The sequence below is a fragment of the Mustela nivalis genome, assembly GCF_964662115.1.
Source record: "Mustela nivalis genome assembly, chromosome: 18".
NCBI classification, from domain to species: domain Eukaryota; kingdom Metazoa; phylum Chordata; class Mammalia; order Carnivora; family Mustelidae; genus Mustela; species Mustela nivalis.
The window spans coordinates 35129302-35153704 of record NC_139037.1 but is presented as its reverse complement, the minus strand read 5'-3'; the positions used below and the strand labels follow the sequence as shown (position 1 = coordinate 35153704).

Sequence of the window (24403 nt, the reverse complement as noted above, 5' to 3'; positions counted from 1 at the left end):
TGAAACTGGGCGATGCTAACTAGGAGTCTGAGCCAATAGCGAGAATACGCACTATTCTTTGTAACTTTCCAGAAGTCTGAAGTATTTCTTTAAATTTAAATTCAACAGCTTGGGGCACCTGAGTCGCTCGGTGGGTTAAGCCTCTGCTTTCAGCTCAGGTCATGATATTGGGTCCTGGTATCGAGTCCCACATCGGGCTCTCTGCTCAGCAGGGAGCCTGCTTCCCCGCCCCCCCCCCCACCCGCCTGCCTCTCTGCCTACTTGTGATCTCTCTTTCTCTCTCTGTCAAATAAATAAATAAATAAATACATAAATAAATAAATAAATAAAAGAATCCAACAGCTTCTGGTTATTATTTGTTAAACCCTTTAATCTCTCTACAGCAGTGGTTCTCAACCAAGGTTGATTTGACCTCTCTGCCCCATGGTACCTGTGGACATATCTGGAGATATTTTTGTCAAGTGGGGGGCAGTGCTACAGGGACCTAGTGGGTAGAGGCCAAGACTGCTGGTTGACATCCCACAGTTCATAGAACATTCCCCCCCCCGCATAACAGAGAACAATTTGGCCCCAAATGTAATGGTACCAAGTTTGAGAAATACCACTCTTTTAGGATAAGAAATTTTTTCCTCCCCCTCCTATTTTATATTTTATTTTTTAAAGATTTTATTCATTTGACAGAGAGAGATAGATAGCAAGAAAGGGAACACAAGCAGAGGGAGTGGGAGAGGGAGAAACAGGCCTCCTGCTGAGCAAGGACCCTGACCCAGGGCTTGATCCCAGGACCCCGGGATCATGACCTGACCTGAAGGCAGATGCTAAAGCAATTGAGTCACCCAGGCACCAGTCTCCTTTCCATTTCAAAGGAAATGAAACTCCATTTTGAAAATCATGAGAAGCAGAAATGATATCAGATGGTGACTTCATTCACAATAATTTCATGTACATAATTATTTTCAGAAAGTAAAAGTGTTGGATAAAGTCTTCAGGAAAAACACGAACTTTGTAAATAAGCAGTGTTAAAAATTAATTTACCTTTGGTTGATTGATAAAGTGCCATGAGCAAACCACCAACTTCTATAGGTTGCTTTCGACTGGAAATTAGGAGATGAGGTTTCTGTGAAATAATTCATTGCTTTCACTTTCTCCGTCAAGTAAGGGACAAAAAAGGTAACCAAGAAAGAGGTCGTTTTGTTCTTTTGTTTTCTTGTTAGTGGCACATTAGTATTCGACAGTGGTACTGTACTAAATTCTGGGGCTGCTACTGAAATGTCGTCATTAAATTCTGAGTTGACACATCTGGCACGCTGCCGAAATGCAGCTCAGTGTGTTATAGTGTAGATTACAGTCCAACAAATCAATGCTTTTCGATTGTGGCTTTATGTAAACCTGCAATTAAAAACAGTGTGCTTAAAAACAGTGTGCAATCACTTCTTTGCCTACCTGATGAGGGGAAGAGGAGCAAGTTGTTTTCCAGGGTGAAGAGGTGAGAATGCCAGCTTGAAATAGAAGCATTCTCTAACACATCCTTGAAGACATGGCTTTTGATAAAGGCAGTTTCTCTGTATACATCTTAGTCTACTACTACCCATACTGTTCAGGGAAGTTCCTTCCTTTTCGCTGACAGACTTGGGAGTTTCTTTTCTTTCTTTCTTTCTTTTTTAAAAGATTTTATTTATATATTTGACAGACAGAGATCACAAGTAGGCAGAGAAGCAGGCAGAAGAGAGAGGAGGAAGCAGGTTCCCCACTGAGCAGAGAGCCCGATGCAGGGCTCGATCCCAGAACTCCGGGATCATGACCTGAGCCGAAGGCAGAGGCTTTAACCCACTGAGCCACCCAGGTGCCCCTTGGGAGTTTCTTTAAAGAACCAGTTTCTTAAAAAATCTGTGAGTATTTGTGGGCAACAAAACAAAAGCCATGAGGCCCCTAGTAGAAAAGCAGGCAACTTCTAATCCCACAGAAAATGAAAAGCTTCAAGCAGCATAGTATAGTCTCTGACTACAATCTAGCATTAAGAATGGCAGGATGGGGAATACCAAGATTCATTTGATGCCTCTTTTGCAGAGATCAGAGTACAAGGAACAGGTACATCCTATTTCTAGAGGCTAAGGTTTCATGGATTCATATTAGAAAAAGATTTAGGACACAATTATACCCACAGGGCAGAACAATGTCAGTAATAGCTGGCTTCAAATTCAAAGAAAAAATTTACACTCAGATACAATTAAAGATACAATTTTATCTTTATAGCAGGTAGCTGTGGCTGTCAGCCAGCTATTGAGAACAATTTCAGAAAGAAAAACTCTCCAGGGTTGGTCTTTCAATCACTTTGGCCAAAATAAAGCAAAGAAAGTCAAAGCAAAGCAAAACAAAGCAAAAAAAAAAAAAAATCATTTTTCCAAGAAATCTCTTTTCTGTCACATCAGGAAGATCTCTGTATGGAAATGTTTTGGCCACATTTCTCATTTGGGGGGTAGGGAGGATCTGGACATGAAAGGCTAGTGACAGTCCCCTCCACCTTTTTTTCTTTTTTTTTTTTTTGCAGGGGGTTTTCCATTGCCTTCTAAATTAGTTGTCCTAAGAATCACCTTTTTGGGGCGCCTGGGTGGCTCAGTGGGTTAAAGCCTCTGCATTTGGCTCAGGTCATGATCCCAGGGTCCTGGGATCGAGCCCCATGGGCTCTCTGCACAGCGGGAAGCCTGCTTCTCCCTCTCTCTACCTGCCTCTCTGCATACTTGTGATCTGTCAAATAAATAAAATCTTTTTAAAAAAATCACCTTTTCATGTAATGATAGAGTTATAACCAGCCCTGCAGTCTATAAACTGTCAACGTGATTGGGAATGAGCAAGATGTTGATTGGATTATAGGAATACCATATAGAATCTGAATAGAATTTTATCCTTGACTCATTTTTAGATAATTTCATTTTACTCAAAGGAGACTTGATGAGTCACTTAAAAGGGGCACTATTCAAGAGTTAGAATTTAACATAATTTACAATTCAAATATAGAATCAAATTCCTGTATTTTGCCATATTTCGGAGAGAACAGATCCAGGTAAGAGTTTTTCTCTGTGGCTAGGGAGGCAAGGTAGCTGACAGGTTCATGCTGGAGGAAGACCAACTCTCCTTATTCCAAGTTGCCAGATTCAGGATGATATGCCCATTGCTTTGAGGACTTTTTTTTTTTTTTTCTCAACTTAAAACATCATGTTAAATTTCATCAACTACTTTTCCCCTGGGGTCGATTTGGGATAGCCATTGTCCTTTTCTAGCTTTGTATTAGTTACTGATGGCTGTGTAACAAATTTCCCAAGGGTCAGCAGCTTGAAATAGTACACATCTTGGATTTCTGATCAGTGATCTCTCTTGGTATTGAAGGTCTTTTACAAGATACAATCAAGGTGTTGTCTGTGGTCATCTCAAGGCTCCCGTGTGCGGAGGATTTTCTTCCAGGCATGTTGCTGGCAAGATTCGTTTCTTTGAAGGTGGGTGGATTGAAGGCCTCTGTGCCATGTTAACTGTTGGCTTGAAATCCCCATCTCTTGTCCCATGGGCCTCTCCATTGAGCAGCTCAGCACATGGCAATTGGCTTCATTCTGAGTAGGAAATCACAAAACTACTAATGGGTGAGCAAGACAGAAGCCAGCCTGTCACCTGGTCTCAGAAGTGACATGGCACTTTTGGCACATTCACTGGAAGCAGTTCCCAGATCCAGCTCACACTCAAGGTCAGGGAATGATACAATCTTGTGAACACCAGGAGGCAGGGATCATGGGAGCCATCCTAGAAACCTTCCACAAGCTTTACTCATTTTTTTATGTTAAAAATACATGACAGAAGAAATAAGACTGCCTTTAGACTAGGAATGTAAAAACCAGAGGACGCTGCAGCAAGTTCACTATTGTTAGCTGTGAACATTTTCAGAGCTTAACTGTCTTCTAAGAGTCTGGAAAGAACTTCCCTACAATTCATGTGACTATTTTTCGGTTCAAAACTTGTGAATACTTCTCTGAAACACTGCTTAATATAATAGGACAAAGTCATCAGCTGAAGAATAGAACATTTGAAAAGCATGGTTCAAGACCTAGATTTCTGATAAAAATTCCTTCTAGCAATCAGCAGTTACTCATAATGTTTCAATAAAGTATGTACCGGCTCAGTGGCCTGCTGGCACCAGATGTTACAGAGTATGACAAAGCTGGGCAGGTGAAAGCACTTTCAGATAAAAGCTGTTTCTTGATCCTAAATAACACAGAAAGTAAAATTGCTCTGTAGCTATTTGCAGAGACAGGCCAGTGGTAACTACTTTTTTCTTTCGTCTTTCTTTGCTCCTTGATCTGTGTCTGTATGATTGCAAAGCCTGGAGTTTTTGCCTTTCTTTGCTTTCTCCTCAGTATACACCTTTTGTGCAATCTACTCATCCATCTTTTCGAAGCTGTGGCCGTGATTGATGCACTCTGCACCTCAATAGGACACTGTGTTCTAACAACCAGCTCAGAAAGTCCTCACTGCCACATCGGTGACTGGGTGTAACACACTGCGTTGGTAGGCAACCTAACACTAAACTCACCTTAAAATTTTTTTTTTAACTTCACTGGAAGATTAATTTGAAGATTTAAATGGTCTAAGAGCCTGAGGATGCTTTTACTTTTTATTGTAACTAAGATTATTTTACTTTGGAAGCTGTTGGGTAGGAAATGCCAACTTCTCCCTACAAGGAAAAAGGATTCTTTGCTAATTCTAGAGACTCTGGAAAATGAGACAAGCAAGGAAATAAAAAAATAAGGTCTATTTCCAGTTCAAGGGTCATATTCTTTACCGTGAAGCATCCAATCCAGGATTACATAGAACAGTTCTTACATGGTCTGGATATTCATCTCTATAAATTCACTGCTTTATTTATTTTTTATTTATTCATGAGAGACAGAGCGAGAGAGAGAGAGGGGCAGATGCAGAAGCAGGCTCCCCGCTGAGCAGGGAGCTCAATTCGGGACTCGATCCCAGGACTCTGGGATCATGACCCTAGCGAAAGGCAGATGCTTAACCGTCCAAGCCACCCAGGCACCCAAAATACACTGCTTTAAAAAAACATATACTCAAGGGACACCTGGGTGCTCAGTCAGTTAAGCGTCCAACTCCAGGCTTTGGCTCAGGGTTGTGAGATCAAGCCCTGTGTCGGGCCCCACACTCAGCACAGAGTTTGCTTGAGATTCTCCCTGTCCCTTTCACTACGCCCCTCCTCTCTTTCTCTGAAATAAACAGAATCTCAAAAAGAATTTACTCAAGACAGTATATACTAAACATGCACCCCAGCCATTAGCTTCTTGGGTTTTTATAGTCATTAAACAAATCACAGAAGTATATAAAAAATGACTAAAAAAAGCAAATTCAGAATTTTTAATTTGTTGAGGTATATAAAACATGGGAAATTGATTTTGAAGGGACCATCTGAGGTCAACTTGTCACCGTGGCTCAGAACTCAAATCATTCGCCAAACTCAAGAGATACAGCACACAAATCTTTAATTTCTAGAGTATACATTGTTTCCTTTAGATTTAATAAAGATGACAAAAGCAAAACACTGAAGCTTTTTTAAAAATCTAGTGCCAAACCTATAAATTGTTAACATTGTTTATTAAGAATTCACAGTAATTGTCTTGCAGTTTGCAGATGCCAAGAAGTCATGGCAACAAAATTATAGAATAGTGTTACATAGATTTAAAATAAAAAAAGTAAAATGCTTTGAAAAAAATTACTATCGAATAAATTACATTTTAAATCAGAATGACCGACAAGCTTACATGGGACATCTGGGCTGCTGTTTAGAGCTGCTTGACCTTTAAAACTTGGCAGCCAGCTAAAGCAGGGGAAAAACAGCAAAGGCAAGGCAAGAGCATAGGACTGGTTCTGAGATGTGGGTACTCACTCCTCTTCTCTGGACCTCAGAATTCTCCTTCGTGAAGTTGGAACAGATCACCTTTCTTAGATCTTAAAAGCCCCCAAACTCAAGGTCCCTTTCTCATCATGAACAGCACAGCAGACACCATTTTGTATGAGGGCATAATCCCCTTTGAGAAACACTCCTGGAATCACAACTAGGCTTTTCTCCTCTCCTGTTTCATCACTCCACACACTCCTGAAACCTAATTTATCCTGTTCATCAGACAACAGCAGAACTATAAAAATGTTCAGAAGCAGACATGTAGGAAGTTCTTTTAATGCCTAATAATTACATGCAACATGACAAAGACAGACACAAAAGCTGTTAACAAGTCAAAGTGAAAGGAGCCTTCTTAATCTCTTTCGTGTTGTGAAAGGTGGAAAATCTTCTGCTTTTTGTTAACCCTTTACGTTGAAGACTTCCCTGCACAAAAGGTGCATTTGTACACACTTCAGATGTTGGGCTCAGAGTTTCCTGCAATTTGTGGGCACTTGAGTGTTGAGATCTTGTGCTAAACTCAGGATCGTAGGTGAAAGGAAACCCAGCACTGGAGATGTTCTTAGGGCCACTTAGGAACTGAAGATATTCTCCCCTCCAGGTTTCCATTTTTTCCACTGTATGGTTAACAACTGGCTTCTATATTTTCTGTGAAGGGTGTATTAACTTCAACAAGATGGCTAAAGTTCATCTTCCATTACTAAAATTTATGGCTTTTACTTTAATAAACAATTTGTAAAGTTTTCTTACCGACTTCAAAGATGAGAGACTATATATTACAGCGATTAGCATTGTGCTGGTAATAATGCCTAAGAAAAGTTTCATTCTCTTCTCTTCCTGTAGTGTACCGCCAAGTAAATGTTTGGCTAAAAAATGTTTAAACAAGGCCTCATACCCATCTATACTTCGATGAAGGCCTACAATATGTGGCAGTTTAAGGCTGGCTCAGCAGATACTGATCATCTGCCTCTTCAGTTCTAACCCCCGTAAGACACAATGATCCAAACCCGATGATCCTAGACTGTATTAAAATGTGCCTTCACTAGATAAAGATTTACCGTTCTGACATCTCTCTGCATTTTGCATCTTTTTTTAAATTCTGAGGAAATGTTGTTCTATATAAAGATCCTCTTTCTTTAGTTGAAGAGAAAGCTAGTCTCTGCAGATAAGTTTGGGTCCTCTACTGTGAAAAACAAAAACTATTTCATTTCTTTTAGCAGCCAGAAACTTTAGAACCAAAATTGTTGTCCAAGCTTTACTTGCTAAGTGGAGTTGCCTGAAGCTACGTAGTTCTATGCTGTTTTAATGTTGAATGTCTTCTTTAAAGGCTCTATTTTGTAGGCCTCTTCATGCCCTTTTAAAAGAAAATAGGATACACATTTCAAAAAATATAGTTACAAGTGACTATAGTTAATGTAGTTAAGCATACTGTATTAGTTTCTATTACAATGTATGTGTTAAAGATGGACTTAACAGCTGTTTTTGTAATGGATATAATTTTACATAGAAAATATGCTAGTTTTCCTTCATGAGCATGAAGAATGAGATCACAGTTATATTAAATATTTACTATGCTGTTCAAATGTTGGCTGGCTACTAACTACTACTAGAATGCCTATTCAACATAGCTACTGAAAGAATTTCTATCTTATCTGGCTCTGGCTCATTAGATCAATGAATACTACATTCATTTAGTCTTTCTACCTTCCAAAATTGTATTTTTAAAACAGGAAATTATGCTGACTTTAAAAAATGTTAAATCATGAATATATAGTATTTATAGGTTTTCTTATCTCCTGGATATTATGTACTTTAAAAAACGAAAAATGTGATATAAGAAACATCTTGAAGGGGTATTTTATATGTATCATATGTAAAGGTCCCAGTTTTCACTAATCTGAGAAAACCCATAGATGTGCTATCTTAAAAAAATCAATGAAATTCAGTGAAACCTCAATCTCTCATTTCATTGAGAATTTACTACAAAAAATATCAAAATGAGAATTGACCTCTTTTAAATGGCATGTCTGTATTAGTTATAATTTGATAAACAGATTTCTTTCCATATTTATCTTAAGATTCAAAATCTCAGTGCAATAACATGATTGAAGAATCATGTAACAATGTATATTTTAATATAAGATTTGTGTAGTGATTTAGAATAAATAACACACAGTGAAAAATTTATCAGAAACTAAATGGAATAACAAAAGGAAACAAAAGCTTATGTACACATTACCAAGGTCTTTACAATAAGTTAATACGTGTAGTTCCGTCACAGCATATTTGTATACAAAGCCACTAATGTGAACACTGGAAGAAATCTCTCGTGTAGGTCTTTAATCTTGATTTAATAAAGTTTGCACAGTATCAAATAATATCAAAAGTCTAAAAAAACACAATGAGTTTTTATATCATGTTTATAAATTATTGTTTATATACCATAAAAAAACATAAGGTCAAAAGTGCAGTTTAAAAAAAAGTGGAAGTTGTTATTCTTGGTAAGAACTAGAAAAATGTATTGTCCCAAGTAAGAAGCAATCTGAAGGCTCTTAGAGTTTCTCAGAAATTTTCCTTGAACTATATCATACAACCTTGGCTACTATATGCCATAACATATACCAGTACAAAGGGAGCAAAATCATCTTCTTATAAAAATATCAGGAAACACAAATCTGGTGATGAGAAATGCTGTAAAGAAACATAATTACAGGCCTCCCCCAAAATGAAAGAAACAACATTGCGCACAGGAACGAATAGGCCACCACTGCATGTGACCAAATTTGGGAAAATTCAAAGAATTTCTAGAAGTTTTAATCTTTTTCAAGTTTTTAGTCATGATGGGCAAGGGTGCATATATCCCAGGATTATGAAATCTTCTACTGTAAGACAAAATATGACTTAAAGGTGATAAATCTTATCATCTACTATTCACAAAAGATAAGGACTAAGGATCCAGTAATTAAAAGGCAGCAGTATAGAAATTAGTCAAGAAGAAACAGATGGGTGCAACAGAACTCTGGGTCTTCATTGGCACTTAGCACAGTAACAAGTTATATTTTGACAAATTCTAGAACAAATGCCTGTATTGAAATATGTGTGGTACAGTAACCATATTTAAGAAACCAAAATGGTCAAATCATGGACTTAAAAAACAAATTAAATTTAAAGAAAAGAAAAACAAAAGGAATGTAGAGATGAATCTTATTTTTAAACTTATTGTGGGATCAAAATGTTGACAAGCTGTATCAACCAGAGCAGTTTCTTGTTGCTGAGCCTAACAGGCAGCCTGAGCCAGGCTCAGCACCACCATTCCCCTCTTCAGATACGGTTTTGCTCGTACCTTGTGTGTGTGACACCAAGCAATAGTGACTGTTACTTTGTTCATGGACTGGAGCAGGTCCCTTGATTGGTTTAACACATAGGCTGCCTGAGACAATAAAAGCTTCACCATTACAGTAGGTTAGTGGGAACGAAGGTCTTCTAGTTCTGATAGGAGAAAAGGGTTGGCGGCTGGAGTACGGGTGCTCAGTAGACTGCATACGTACACACTTAATAACTAATGTCCCCTTAGTAGAAGATTAAAAATCAATGGATATGGATGCTTGTGCAGAGTCTTCTCGCCCCCTGACATAAATCTCACAAGGAATCTCCTCCATTACTCTGTCTTCTAGGGCCTGTTCAGGGCACTCATGTGCCTGTTTGAAAGTGTAGCTACTCTTTTTGAAGGTGCTGTTAAATGTTTTCATTGGCTGTGGTTGTGCAAAATCATTTCGGAAAGGCAGTTCCATGGAACTCAGGTTGGTCCTGCTCTGTTTGACACTGGATGCCTGTGACCCACAGTGATGGTCATGGATGCAGCGGGAGGCGGTGGAGGAGCGCCGCATCTTCTGGTAGTTGTCCAGTTCTTCTGACAGGTCGGCCAAGTCTGCAGAAATCTCTTTGTCCCTTAGGGAGAACAGTTCATAATGAGGAGGATCAAACACTTCCTGAAATCCAGTTTTATTAAATGCAGTTTTGCAAGCCATGACCTTTTTTCGAGGCTGTTTCACTTGTACTAAAATAGAAATAATGAGAAGGACCAAGACAATCCCTGATGTGATGCCAATAATTGTTCCATGGGTTTTAGTGACTTGTTCAAACAGTCCTGCTTTTTTCTTTTCTGTAGAAAGAGAAACAATAAGCCTTTCAAAATTCATTGGGTTCTGTCACAAGTTGGTAAAATATTTTTAGGTAAAGCAGAACACGTGGGTCAAATATACTACAGATGATGCAATTAAAATTAGGTTTATAAACAAATAAAACAATCCCATTAAGATTTCTGGTTAAAGGAACCAACAATATAGTCGGATAGATTACATAAAAGAAAAAGGACTTGGTTCTTTACTCAGAAGGTACATGAAGGCATACAATTTGCAAATCAAATTAAAAACATGAATCTAGGGGCTCCTGGGTGGCTCAGCTGGTCAAGCGTTTGACTTCAGCTCAGGTCATGATCTCCAGGTCCTGGGATCGAGCCCCGAATCGCGTTCCCTGCTCAGTAGGGAGTCTGTTTCTCCCTCTCCCTCTGTCTCTCCCCTCACTTGTGCTCTCTCAAATACATAAATAAAATCTTAAAAAAATAAAATAGAAAAATAAAAACGTGAATATAGAGGAAATGCCCAAAGAAATACTCTTATTCTATCAGGTCAGGTCAGCTTTCTGCTCTGTGGTGTCTGGCCAACTGCCACATTGAAGTATATCCACAGTATTCCTTTCTCCCCCCCCCCCCCCACAGTATTTCTACTGATGGCCATCAGCAAGACAGGACTAAAGTGACCAAGCTAACCCATTGAGGTATATCATCAAGATCCAACCTTTGAATGATTATCTGAAAATACTTCAAGTCAAGTACTTAAGAAGCCATATCAGATCACACTAAATTCTCATAGTAAGATATTCACTGAACTCTTGGAGGATAGAAGGCAGGTAAACTTTAAGACTGAGATAGTGATTTGACAATGCCTGTAGATATTCAGTTATTACCACAAGTCACCTTAGATATACACTAGAAATATAGCATAGAAAATTTTATAAAATGAAAAAGCAGTTCTTACTAGCCTGCTTTTACTGCTTTTTAAGACTGAATCCATCAGTATTTTTAAATAGTATTACTGTATAATTTTAAAAATATTAGGTCACTTTCTAAATTATTCTGAGAATAAGGTATCTTTACAATACCAATGACTAAAATAACGCATGAAATATCATGACAGATTTTTGAACAACTTCAGATAAAAAACATAGTACATAAAAAAAGAATACTTTCATTGAGAATAAATATTTTTTCTTTGCTTTTACCACATACCAGAGATGCATGATCTATTTAAAGGAACAGTTATATTCTATGTTTCCATTTGGGCCAAAGCAGCTATGCTAAGCACAGTTATAGAGAACATTTTAAGTGTTTCTTAATGAAGGGCAATGGCCACTTTTCTCTCAAAAAGGTTGGCCTTTGCCAGCGCACTCACCTTTACAGTGATTTTCATCCCAAGGGTATGCACAGTTCTGAACACCGTTACAGACTAAAGAATTATTGATGCACATGTTGCTGTGGCAGAAGAAAGTGCTACCTGTGCAGGGAGCTGCAGGAAAGAAGAAGTTTGTTGCTAAGAACTCATCCTGGTTTACTGACCCTTCCTCCTTCCATGAGTACCCTCTGTACTAGAGACGCAGTAAGACAAAGGCCAGTACTCTCTGAGATGGTCTGAGGTAAACACTTTTTACTCCAGCTGGGTACCAAACGTCATTTTTAGCATAATGAGAGTATGAATACATTTGCCATGGTGCTTACGGAACTAGCATACAGCCTGGAAAATTTTTTTAAATTTTAAAAGAAAATGTTGGTGAGGATGTGGAGACTCTGGAACCCTTGGTGCACTGCTGGGGAAAATGTGAAACAGTACTGTCTGCTCCAGCAATTCCACGCCCAGGTGCATACCCCAAACACCGGAAAGCAGGGGCTCGAACACAGAGTACACCAGTGATCACGGCAGCATTAGTCACAAAGCCTACAGCAGCATTAGTCCACCAAAAGGCGGAAACAACCTAAATAAATGGCTGTTGATGGGTGAATGGGTAACCACAGTGAGGTACACACATAAGTAATGGACTATTATTCAGGGTTAAAATTCAGAAGAAAATTCTGACAAATGCTACAACATGGATGAATCTTGGAGACAACATGCTTGAAAGAAGCCAGACACAAAAGAACAAATTATGTATGAGTCCAGGTATAGGAGGTACCCAGCGTGTCAGTTCATTGAAAGGAAGAGAGAACATCAGCTACCAGGCCCCGGAGAGGGGAATGGGGCGTTGGGTGGGACAGTTTCAGCCGGGGATGCTCAAAAATTTCCGGAAATGGACAGTGCTGATGGGTGCACAAAGATATGAATGTACCTAGTGCCACTCAACTACGCACTTAAAAATGGTTACAATGGCAAATTTTATGTAAATGGTTACAACAGTAAATTTTATGTTACATAGATTTTACCAGAAAAAAAAAATCACTCCTTGGAATTTGTAAGTTAAATTTTTTAAAATGATAAAGATATATGGACTATATACCATGTAACTTTGTGTTTTATGTAAACTGTTCTGTTCTTCAGCCTGAAATGTCTCCTCCTTCCTTCCTGGTGACTACCTGCTCATCTTTCAAGAACACTGAAAATGCAGCCCTCTCTGTGAAGATTCCCTCAATTCTCCTAGGTACCTAGTGTGACTCCTGTGTTCCTGTCATACTCTAAGATGTGCTTCTATTTAACACTTCTCCTGTATATGCAAACATTTGTTACACTACATTATGACTCGGTGTGTTTACTTCTATTAAGAAATAAAGTCCTGGATTGGAGACAAAAGTACCAACATCGTAATAGTGTGTTTTTCAGTATAAAGACATATACACAAGAATCTGAAAGCCAGGAGGCATGATGGCTTTTCTCTCACATTCACAGAAGCCCGTAAAAATCAACTAATCATTGTGACGTCCAGAAATATAATAAAGCAAAATGTATTTCCTGTCTAAAAAATTCTACATTTATGATAGGTATCTCATCAAAGAAAGAAAACTGAACACCACTCTCTATTATACTGATAGACCTCAAATATTTTTATATATTTTTTAAAAGCTTATTTTCAAGATGAAAAGAAATACATAAAATTTTATAGGACTAATAATAACTGGATTTCCTCCCCTAAATATTATCTTTTTAAAAAACAAATGTACAATGAATCTTATCAAAACAGTGAATTTAGTATTTCTTTCCCCTCTAAAGAGAAGGCTTTCTCTTTAGGTTACAAACACAGGAAGTTTTGGAATACAACACAATACACATTGTCCAATTGCATCACCAGTAATAAAACCGACAGTTTGGCAAACATAAACAAACAAACAAATAAGACTGTTTGGTATCTACCTGCTTGATTTTACCAGAAATCTCGTATTTCTCAATTTGGCTCTGAAGATGGGCTGGAAAAATAGGTATTTATTGAGACCACAAGAATATTATCAAAAGGACAAGAAATAAGTGTCAGTGGAGATGTGGAAAAATGGGACCCCTTGTGCACTGTTGGTGGGAATGCAAACTGGTGCAGCTACTGTGGGAAACAGTATGGAGGTTTTGAGGTTCCTCAAAAAGTTAAAAATTAAAAATAGAATTACTATATAATCCAGCCATTCCATTCTTGGATATTTATCCAAAGAAAATGAAAACACTAATTCAAAAAGATATAGACACCCCTATGTTCACTGCAACATCATTAACAATAGTCAAGATACGGCAGAAACCTCAGTGTCCATAAATGGATGAATGAATAAAGATGTACTACATAGGGGTGCCTGGGTGGCTCAGTAGGTTAAAGCCTCTGCCTTTGGCTCAGGTCATGATCCCAGGGTCCTGGGATCGAGCCCTGCATCAGGCTCTCTGCTCATCAGGGAGCCTGCTTCCTCCTCTTTCTTTGCCTGCCTCTCTGCCAAATAAATAAATAAAATCTTAAAAAAAAAAAAAAAGATGCAATACATATATAAATTGGAGTAATGGATGGAACTAGAGGGTATTATGCTAAGCGAAATGAGTCAATCAGAGAAAGACAATTTTCGTATGATCTCAGTGATATGAGGAATTTGAGAAACGAGACAGAGGATCACAGGGGAAAGGAGGGAAAAATGAAACAAGACAAAACCAGAGAGAGACAAACTATAAGAGACTCTTAATCTCAGGAAACAATGTTACTAAAGTGGAGGGGGATGAGGGAATGGGGTGGCCGGGTGATGGACATTGGGGAGGGTATGTGCTATGACAAATGCTGTGAATTGTGTAAGACTGATGAATCACAGACCTGTACCACTGAGACAAATAAAACGTTATGTTAATAAAAATGAAAATGTTTCTACAAAACAAAAACTGGAGTATTACTGAGCCATAAAAGAGTGAGATCTTGCCATTTGTGACAACATGGATAGACTGAAAGGGTATGCTAAGTGAAATTAGTTAGAGAAAGACAAATACATATGATTTCACTTATATGTGGATTCTAAAACAAACAAATTCACCAACAAAACAGAAAGACACATAGATCTAGAGAACTAATGGTTGCCAGAGGGAAGGGGCTGGGGAGACAGGACAAAGTAGGGGAAGGGGCCTAAGAGGCACAGTCTTTCAGTTATAATATACGTAAGTCACAGGGATGTAATGTACAGCACAGGGAATATAGTCGATAATATTGTAACAACTTTGTATAGTGACAGATGAAACCTAGACTTATTGTGGTGATCATTTCATAATGTATGTAAATATCAAATCACTGAAACTAATACCATATTGGATGAATGTCAGTTATTTTTCAAGTAATACAAAAAATACCACCCAAAATTGCTTTGAGATTAGAGGGCAAATATATAATCTCTCTCTAAGGCAGAATCCCCAAAAGGTAAAAGTCACCCAAGTTCTAGTTCAGCAGGCTAATCATTGATGATTAACTACTATGAGCCAGGATTGGTGAAACCCTTCTCCTTCCCCATTATAAACTACATTGAGTTTCAGCACGAGTTTTATCCATATACAATTAAATACTCTTTGTAAAAAACTTTTAGACTTTCTTATTTGCTGAGTACTTACCCACTCCTGTTCAAGTATAATAACCCCTAGGTGGCTCTAATGACTCAAGAATTTAAAATAAAATAGCTAAGAACTGTGAGTTTGGGAAAAAGTGCTGTGAAACAGAGAGAAGAGATAATGATGGACTAGTAATTAATAAAAATTGTTTCTGTTATTAGTTAACCTGTCTAACTTAGAATTTTAACTGACTCCCTGGGTCTTTGCTTCCTCTTTTTAAATGAGTGGGATGGACTACCGGGTATTTCAGACTTCTGGTTCTCAAATCAATGAGACTGGGGCAAGTGGGTGGCTCAGTCAGTTAAGTGTCTGCCTTCAGCTCAGGTCTTGATCAAGTCCCGTGTTGCGGGGGAAGGTCCCTGCTCAGTGGTCAGTCTACTTCACCCTCTCCCTTTGCTCCTCCCCACCATTCGTGTTCTTTGTCTCTCAAATAAGAAAATCTTAAAAAAAAAAAGATTTTATTTACTCATTTGACAGAGAGAGATCACAAGTAGGCAGAGCAGCAGGCAGAGAGAGAGAGGGAAGCAGGCTCCCCACTGAGCAGAGAGCCTGATGTTGGGCTTGATCCCAGGGCCCCGAGATTGTGACCTGAGCTGAAAGTAGAGGCCCAACCCACTGAGCCACTCAGGTGCCCCTCAAATAATAAAATATTTTTTTTGTTGTTAATAATACATATTTATTTGATTTGATTTTTTATTCATTTAATTTTTAATTTTTATTTTATTAACATATAATGTATTACTAGCCCCACGGTACAGGTCTGTGAATTGCCAGGTTTACACACTTCGTAGCACATACCTTTCCCAATGTCCATAACCCCACTACACTCTTCCTGCCAGGTTTACACACTTCGTAGCACATACCTTTCCCAATGTCCATAACCCCACTACACTCTTCCTACCTCCCTCCCCCCGGCAACCCTCAGTTTGATTTTTTGAGATTATCAAATAATAAAATCTTAAAAACAAAAATAAAATCGATGAGACAGAAATTAGTGGTCTCAATCATGTTGATACTTCTATTCTCAGAAGAATCATGTATATAACCAGTAATTTACTCAGAGACTGAATCCACCAAATGGTATTATTTAACCATTAAGTATTTCATGATTCTTTAAGGGGCACCTGGGTGGCTCAGTGAGTTGAGGCCTCTCACTTTGGCTCAGGTCATGATCCCAGGGTCCTGGGATAGAGCCCTGCATCGGGCTCTCTTCTCAGCAGGGAGCCTGTTTCCTCCTCTCTCTCTGCCTGCCTCTCTGCCTACTTATGATCTCTATCTGTCAAATAAATAAATAAAATCCTAAAAAGAAAAGAAAAGAAAAGAAAAGAAATGCTTGATGGTTTCAAAGCTTATCGTTAAGGACAAAAGATACCAGTTATGTAAATAAGCCATTAGGTTGAGGACAGAAAAGCCAAGGACAAGGTATGTTGGTATTTTATTTCAGTACACAATCAGCTAGTGTACCTACCTCAGCTCTGTCCCATAGATCATAAAATTATATTACACTCAGGTGTGCACTTTAACATAACCAGTGGCCTAGAGAACACACAGTAGTTTTGGATACTTCTAAAAACTGGGGTTTTCTGCTTTGTTTATATGTCATACCACAACTCTTTTTCATACTATATCATATTACCTACTGACCTCTCTAATTTTACTAGTCTTATCCAGTTCACAAACGAAGAGATATGGAACAAAAGCTATTTTCAAGATGGGCTGAGTGAGATTATAAGCAGCACTGTGGCTTCTAGGTATTCTGATTTTGAATCAAACTATCATTAGGTCTTAAAGTTTATCCATAGAACATTGTGTGACACAGAATATTTTGAAGTCTCTTTATAATCCTCAAAAGGGGGGAACAAAGGTTTTCTGGTCAGTGTTTCTCATTGATTGAACAGTGAGTTGAAAACACCCTCAGTTTTTATTAAAGAGTTCTTTACAACTGCTTCTCACATTATTTAAAGCAATTAGAAAGCAGCGCTGACATCGTCAGATACTGTTTTGTAGAAATGTATTATACTCATAATTATAGATGTGTTAAGCTCTATGGATTTTCAGTGGACAAGCAGAGCTGTTTAAAAAGAGAATTGAAGTATCAGTTACTGACATGGGATGCTAATGACATACTTCAACTAAGAACTATAAAAAATGGTTGAATTATTGGAATTTTAAGTAAGGGACAAAGAGACTTGCAAAAATAGTGCCAGTTATAAACTCTTTTCTACTTATAGCCTGAGGACTTTCTACTGGGTCATGGCGTGAGAAAGAAGAAGGGTTAGGCTTTCAGTCCCCCTCCCTTTCTCATGAGATGTGGCAATGGTGCTGAGAGATGGTCTGTCCCTCAACGAGGCCTGCAGGACCGCCACAGGCAGTATGTCACTGAGAATTCCATTATGGATTTATTCTAACAAAAATAACTTCTGCTGCTTTCACAGTTGTAGTCCTAGAAATTATTTTCCTAAAACCATATCCTGTCTTGAAGGGTGAGATATATATTAGTATTCAGTGCTTGGGAAGTACTGTTCTGTATCATTCGTTTTAGCCAAGTTATATTATTTTAGTCATATCTATAATCTATAATGGGTAGAATTAGTCCATCTATATAAACCTTTTCTAAAATATTGTTTTCATGAATGGATTCATAACAATTACACATCATTAATAGCTTAGAGAAAAACAAAAGAGTTTAACACTTTGAATCAATGATGAGCACATAAAAATGTACTATTTGGAGCTCTCTAAGGTGCTTATTAAAAGGAGATTTCCAAACTGGGACTTTTGTTTTATAAAAACTTACAAAGTCCTTTATTTGATCATATACATGACTTTTTGATTTTTGGAGGGATAGTTTTCCTGTTCTTCATGGATAATAAAGCTAAATTTAGGATATGGAGCTAAGTCTTATATTTAGTGATTATTGTGAAGATATAACTTGAGGGAGACTTTCCACATATTTACTTATCAGATCTGTGCTGATGGAGAAATCATTAGTGTCTATAGAGAAATACCTTAACTAAAACACATTAGAGAAGAATTTTGCTTTTAAGATTTGTATCAGTGATGCCCAAAATAAATACAATGCGAGCCAAAATGTGACCAAGTAGCTACATTATAAAGATCTTTAAAAAGAAACAGGTGGAATGAATTTTACTAATAGCTTATTTAACCCAATATATCTGTGCAGAAAAGAGTTACCACAGCGGGACTGAGGCCACTACCTTCAGAAGGGTCTGTGTGCAAGGTTGGCCCTTAGTTCTGACTGATAAGGTTCATGGTGCCTAGAGTTTGTGTGAACAATGTCATTTATGCCGAATACCTTCTTTCCTTCTGTGAGTCCACAATTTTGGTACAGGCAACGCAGGAAGTGTCTGTGAGACCAGTTCCTAGTAAAAACCTTGGGTGCTGAGCTCGAATGGGCTTCTCTGGACATTGTCTCATAGACACTGTCTATGTTACTGCATTTTTTGTTGCTGGAGAAACACATGCTCAGTGTGTCCTTCATATGAGGGAGCGAGCATTGAGGAACGCTGTGAGGACTTCTCTGACAGGACTTGGACAGTAACTCCCATTTGTTGGTCACATATCCTTTACTGTCAGAAATCTCAGCTGTAACTATTCAAATACATGCAGAGTCCTGTGAGTCTTTCTAGCAAATCACCTAACATGTGGGTGGTGTTGGGGAGCCCTGAAACAATCCCCAAAACACTCTCATTTAACACATATAAAATATTCATGAGGTATTTTACATTATTTCCTGCCAAGTCATTGAAATCCAAGATTTATCTTTATAAATATAGCACATTTCAATTTAGATGGGCCACATTATGAGTGTTCAACAGCCACATGGGGCTGCTGGACACGACTGGAAAGCGCAGGTACACGATGCTGGGAATAAATAAACTGAGGAGAAAGGGAAACGGCTGAAAGGCTTTCTTGCTAACTGAAACTATATCTTTGTATCAAGCACTGCTTTGTAGTTATTTGAAGTGAAGCAGCCTTTACATAGCAGTTTTTTTCAAGTGTGAAAAGTTGATAAAAATTTTTTTGGAAATAGCTTATATGCATCCATAGGGCAACAAGAGGCAGCAACACAGTTTGCTCCTGGTAAATATCACTGCTGCGCTCTTGACATTTCCAGCTACTTGAGAAACTCACTAAGTCCAAAATAACTCAATACTTATTCCACTTATCTCTCCAATTTTTATTTCCAAGTCAGTCAGACCGAAACTGTAGGTATCTTTGACTCATTCTGTTACTTTTCAGTCTGGTCAGTCACCAAATCCTTGTTGCTTCTACTTCCACAACTCTCCCTCCGTCTCTACTCTAGTTCAGACCATCTTCGTCTAGGCCCCTGACTATGGAAGTTAGCCTCCCTTCTCCATAGCCTCCACACTCCAGTTGAAACAAGGTTCTGATTATGTCAAAATTCCCCAATGTCTGTGATAGGAACTCTAATTTTAGCCTTTAATTTAAAGGCCATCTAACTTTGGTTTTGGTCTACCTCTCTTGACATATTTTTCCTCTCTTCTCTCTTCTACCACTTCTTCTGATCAAATAAGCCTGGGCTGTATGTGTTTTGTTCATTCCATAGCCTGTTTGAAATAACAACCTCAGTTATTCAACATTTCTACCTTCTAAAATCTACCTGCCCTCAAGGATAAATAAACTCAAAGGCCCTCCTTTCAAGGACTACTTGCTCCATAATTGATGCTGTCTACTAGAAGTAACCTAGATATTTAATCAGGAAGCACTTCATTTTCTGTCTCAAACAGTGTTTGTTATTGTTATTCCTGCAACTGCCCCATTTGCATGTATGTTACCTCACTTGAAAGACCATCCTTTAGAGCAGGGACTGTTTCATTCATTTTCGTATCTTCATAGCAAACACAGTATCTCATATGATAAATGTTAAATAAATGAATGGAAGGCAAGTAGGAAGGCTGATTGGCTAAATTGGCTTCATAACCCAACTAGCCATCCAGCAATTCATCAAGTCTTTTAAATTATAGATGGAAGAGTTCAGTTATGATAAAGCTTATGTAGGTCACATACAATCATAATCTTAACAAAGAATCCATGGAATAATAATAATAATATAATATCTTAAAATTATATCTCTTTCTCTTATGAGAACAATACAGAAGATATACACTTATTTTTAAAATATATGTGGCATGAACATACACAGTCACCTATACTGGGGCAGTGTGGATAAGTCTTTAAATGGTAATTTTTTTCATACAGAGGTGACCGTGAGGAAAGGGACTAGTCAGATGGCTTAATCAGCACTATCCAAATATAGATTAAAGTTAAACCAAGCCAGTCAAAACCTAGCCAAACACATGATGGTATTTTTGAAAGCAGTTTTTCAAAAAATATCAAAGCTAATTAATATGATTTGTATTTATAATAAGCAAAATCAACAAAATAATTACTAGGAAGTATAGACAAGTCACTTGGATTTTTATAGGAGATAGAAAGAAAGGCAATAGAACCAATTTTTCCTGGGATTTGTTCACGTGAATTATCAGGAGTTAAAGGAAAGAATCCTAAAATCTGTCCTCAGACATTTTCCACTTTTAAGCTGGGTCAGTGTCTATACATGAGTTACCCCATTCTTCAATATAAAAAGGTTCTCACGTGCTCACAAAATAGTAAAAATGACTTTTAAAGACGTAACCAACTCATAGAAAGACAAACACGTAACCACACACACACACACACAAAATCTAAAGAATATACACAAAAGGAAATTCCAGTATGTTGCCACAAAAAAATCTAACCACAAAAGAAGGTTGTGATGAAGAAAACGAGGGACAAAAAGCTTTAAGACATTTAGAAAACTAACAGCAGGGGCGCCTGGGTGGCTCAGTGGGTTAAGCCGCTGCCTTCGGCTCAGGTCATGATCTCAGGTTCCTGGGATCGAGTCCCGCATCGGGCTCTCTGCTCAGCAGGGAGCCTGCTTCTCTCTCTCTCTCTGCCTGCCTCTCCGACTACTTGTGATTTCTCTCTGTCAAATAAATAAATAAAATCTTTAAAAAAAAAAAAAAAAAAAGAAAACTAACAGCAAAAGGGAAGAAGTCCTTCCATCTCAGTAATCACTATAAAGGTAAATGAGTTAAACCCTCCATTCAAAAAGCAGAGATTGGCAGAATAGATAATTTTAAAAACCCCCAGAGGATCCCACTATATACTGTTCTACAAAAGGCTCACTTTAGATCTAAAAATATAAATTGACTGAAAGTGAAAAAATGGAGAAAGATATTCCATGCAAATAGTTACCAAAAGATAGCTGGACTGGCCATACAAATATTAACAAAAAATAGACTTCAAATCAAAACTGTTGCAAGTGACAAAGAGGGACACTATATTGGTAAAAGGGGTCATTAAGAAGATACAACAATTATAAAAAAATATAACCCAAAAGTCAGACTCCTAAAATATAAGAAGCAAACACTATCAGAATTCAAGGCACAATTAGATATTCTAAAATAATGGTTGGAGAGTTCACTCTCCCACTTTCAATAATGAGTAGAACAATTACACAGATTAATAAGCAAATAAAGAATAACACTATAAACCAAATAGACCTAATAGATATATACAGAAAGTTCCATCCAGCAACAGCAAAATACACATTTTTTTCAAGCATATATGGAACTTTATCCAGGATGGACTATATGTTACACCACATACACACAAAAATCTTAAAAGACTGACATCATACAAAGTATCTTTTCCAATCACACTAAAATAAAACTAGAAATCAATAACAGAATGAAAACTGGAAAATTCATAAAGATGTGGAAATTAAATTATACACTCTTAACCCACTAACTGGTCAAAGAAGAAATCAGAAGGGAAATTAAAGAATACCTTGAGATAAATGAAAATGAAGACACAACACAGCAAAACTTTATGAGATGCAGTGAAAACAGCGCAAGAAGGAGATTTATACCTATAAATGCTACATTAAAAAAGAAGAAAGATCTCAAATCAGTAACTTAACCTTAAAGAATGAGGAAAAAAGGAAAAACTAAACTTGGAGTTCTGTGCCTTTGTCAGAAATGCTAAAATTATAGAGAAGAGAAATAGAAAATGGAAAAATTAGAGAAAAGAAAAAAAAGGTTCTTTGAAGAGAACAAAACTGGCAAAACTTTAGTTACAATGACTAAAGTAAAAAGAGAAACAGATGAAAAGATTCAAATTACTAAAATCAGAAACTCAAGTGGAGACAATATTGTAGATGTTACACTATGAAAGGGATTAAAAGAGAATCTTAAAAACAATTCTGCACCAACAAACTGCTAATCTAGATGAAACAGACAAACTCCTAGAAACATACATTCTACCCAAACTGAATGAAACTAAACAGAAAATTTGAATAGCTCTCTAACTAGGAGTTTGAAACAGTAATCAAACTATCTCCCAACAATGAAAAGCCCTGGGCTGGATGGCTTCACTGGGAAATTCTACCAAATGTTTACAGAACATCAATTCTCAAACTCTTCCAAAAAGCTGGAGAGAAAGCGTTACTTCTTTTTCATTCTATGGACCAGCATGACCCTGATAGCAAAGCCAGACAAGGATACTACAAGAAAATAAAAGTACAGACCAATATCCCTTATGCATATTGATGCAAAAATCCTTAACAAAATATTAGCAGTGAATTCAGCAACATTTTAAAAGGATCATACACCATGACCAAGTGGGACTTATTTCTGGAACATAAAAATGGTTTTATATACAAAATCAATCAATATAATACAACACATTAACAGAATAAAGAGAAAAAAAAATGACATAACCATCTCAACTGAATCAGAAAAGCTTTTGAGAAAATTCAACATCCTTGCATGATGAAAACACTCAATAAACTAGGACCAGAAGAAAACTTCCTCAACATGATAAAGGTTATATATAAAAACCCCACAGCTAAAACCTACTTAATGGTAAAAGGCTAAAAGCTTTGCTCTTAAGATCAGAAAGAAGACAAAGGTGTCTCCTTTAGCTTCTATTCAATATAGTTCTAGAAGTCCTGGCAAGAAAAGGAAATAAAAAAATAAAATAGTACCCCAAATTGGAAAATTACCTGTTTGCAGACAATATCATCTTATATGAAGAAAACTTTAACAAGATTATGTGCATGTGGGCGCATGCGCGCGCGCGCACACACACACACACACACACACCCAGCTAATAAACTAACTCAGCAAGTTGCAGGATACAAACACAACACAGAACAATCAGGTGATTTTCTACACACTCACAATGCAGACTTGTAGACTTGCATACTAAGCAGTACTAAACACTCCTGAAAAAAATTAAAGACAACAAATAAATGGAAAGACATCCTGGGTTCGTGGGCTGGAAAACTTCACATTTATTAAGATGACACTACTAAACTACTCAAAAGCAATCCACAGATTCATTATGATTTTTATTAAAAAAAAGCCCAAAGGTGTTTTTAGCAGTGCCTTCTGTAAGAGAAGGAAAGGGCTTCTAACCCTTTCGGTCTCAGGGCTGGGCTAAGGAAAACAGTTGAGCCTGGGTCATCTTGTGGTGACAGGAAGTAAGAAAATAATTTAATTTAAAAAAAAAATTAAAAAAAAAAAAAGGAAGGGCACATCAAAAGTTGAAAGGGACAACTTGAAGGAGCTCCCAAGGGCTGAAGCTGGGACTTTGAGTAATAAATTATTATTAATATTATAATAATTACATGTTATATATAATTATATATACAATAATGGCATAAAATAAATACCAATAAACTCATACTGATATAAATCACTGAAGAGATAAATGGGAAAAATAACTCTTCCTCACAGTAGAATTACAACTAATAAATAGAATAATAATGGAAGCAGAAAACTACCATTAGGTAAACATTACAATAATTCCTATCACAGGCAGAAATCATTAACAGATGCTAAAATTAGTGAGCAAAGGGATATTTGCATAGTCTCAAAAAAAATTATTACCTAGAAATGAAAATATCAGTAACTTTATGGTGGAAAAGCCTGACAGACAGCACCTTAAGGAAGTGACCAAAGTTAGCATGAGACAAATCCACATGTACCCCCCTACCTCACTGGTGTGATGAGCTAAGAAAGGTGTAGTATCATTTCTGTGATATTGACAGAAATATGTAACCTCAAAAGAATCGAGAAAACATCAGACAAATCCAAACTGACATTCTACTAAAAAAATGGCCAGTGCTCTTCAAATATAGTAAGGTCATTAAAGACTGAGAAACTGTCACAGATTGAGGAGACTCAAGGATAGATATTAAGTAAATGCAGTGTGG

General features: G+C 37.4%; 1 protein-coding gene across 5 annotated transcripts in view; it reads right to left on the bottom strand.

Annotated features, from left to right (window-relative positions):
• Positions 1-24403, bottom strand: part of NETO2 (neuropilin and tolloid like 2) — a 92027-nt gene that overhangs the window by 23036 nt on the left and 44588 nt on the right. For 2 of the 5 annotated variants that reach the window (XM_082711016.1, XM_082711017.1), the window contains exons 8-9: positions 11455-11568; positions 5512-10106 (exon numbers count right to left, since the gene is read on the bottom strand). In XM_082711016.1, the coding sequence (XP_082567142.1) occupies positions 9526-10106; positions 11455-11568 (695 nt within the window). In that variant the 3' untranslated portion in view covers positions 5512-9525. Of the gene's footprint in view, positions 1-5511; positions 10107-11454; positions 11569-24403 lie in introns of those variants that run through there. The other 3 variants (XR_014305547.1, XR_014305546.1, XM_082711018.1) reach the window with 3 other exon arrangements.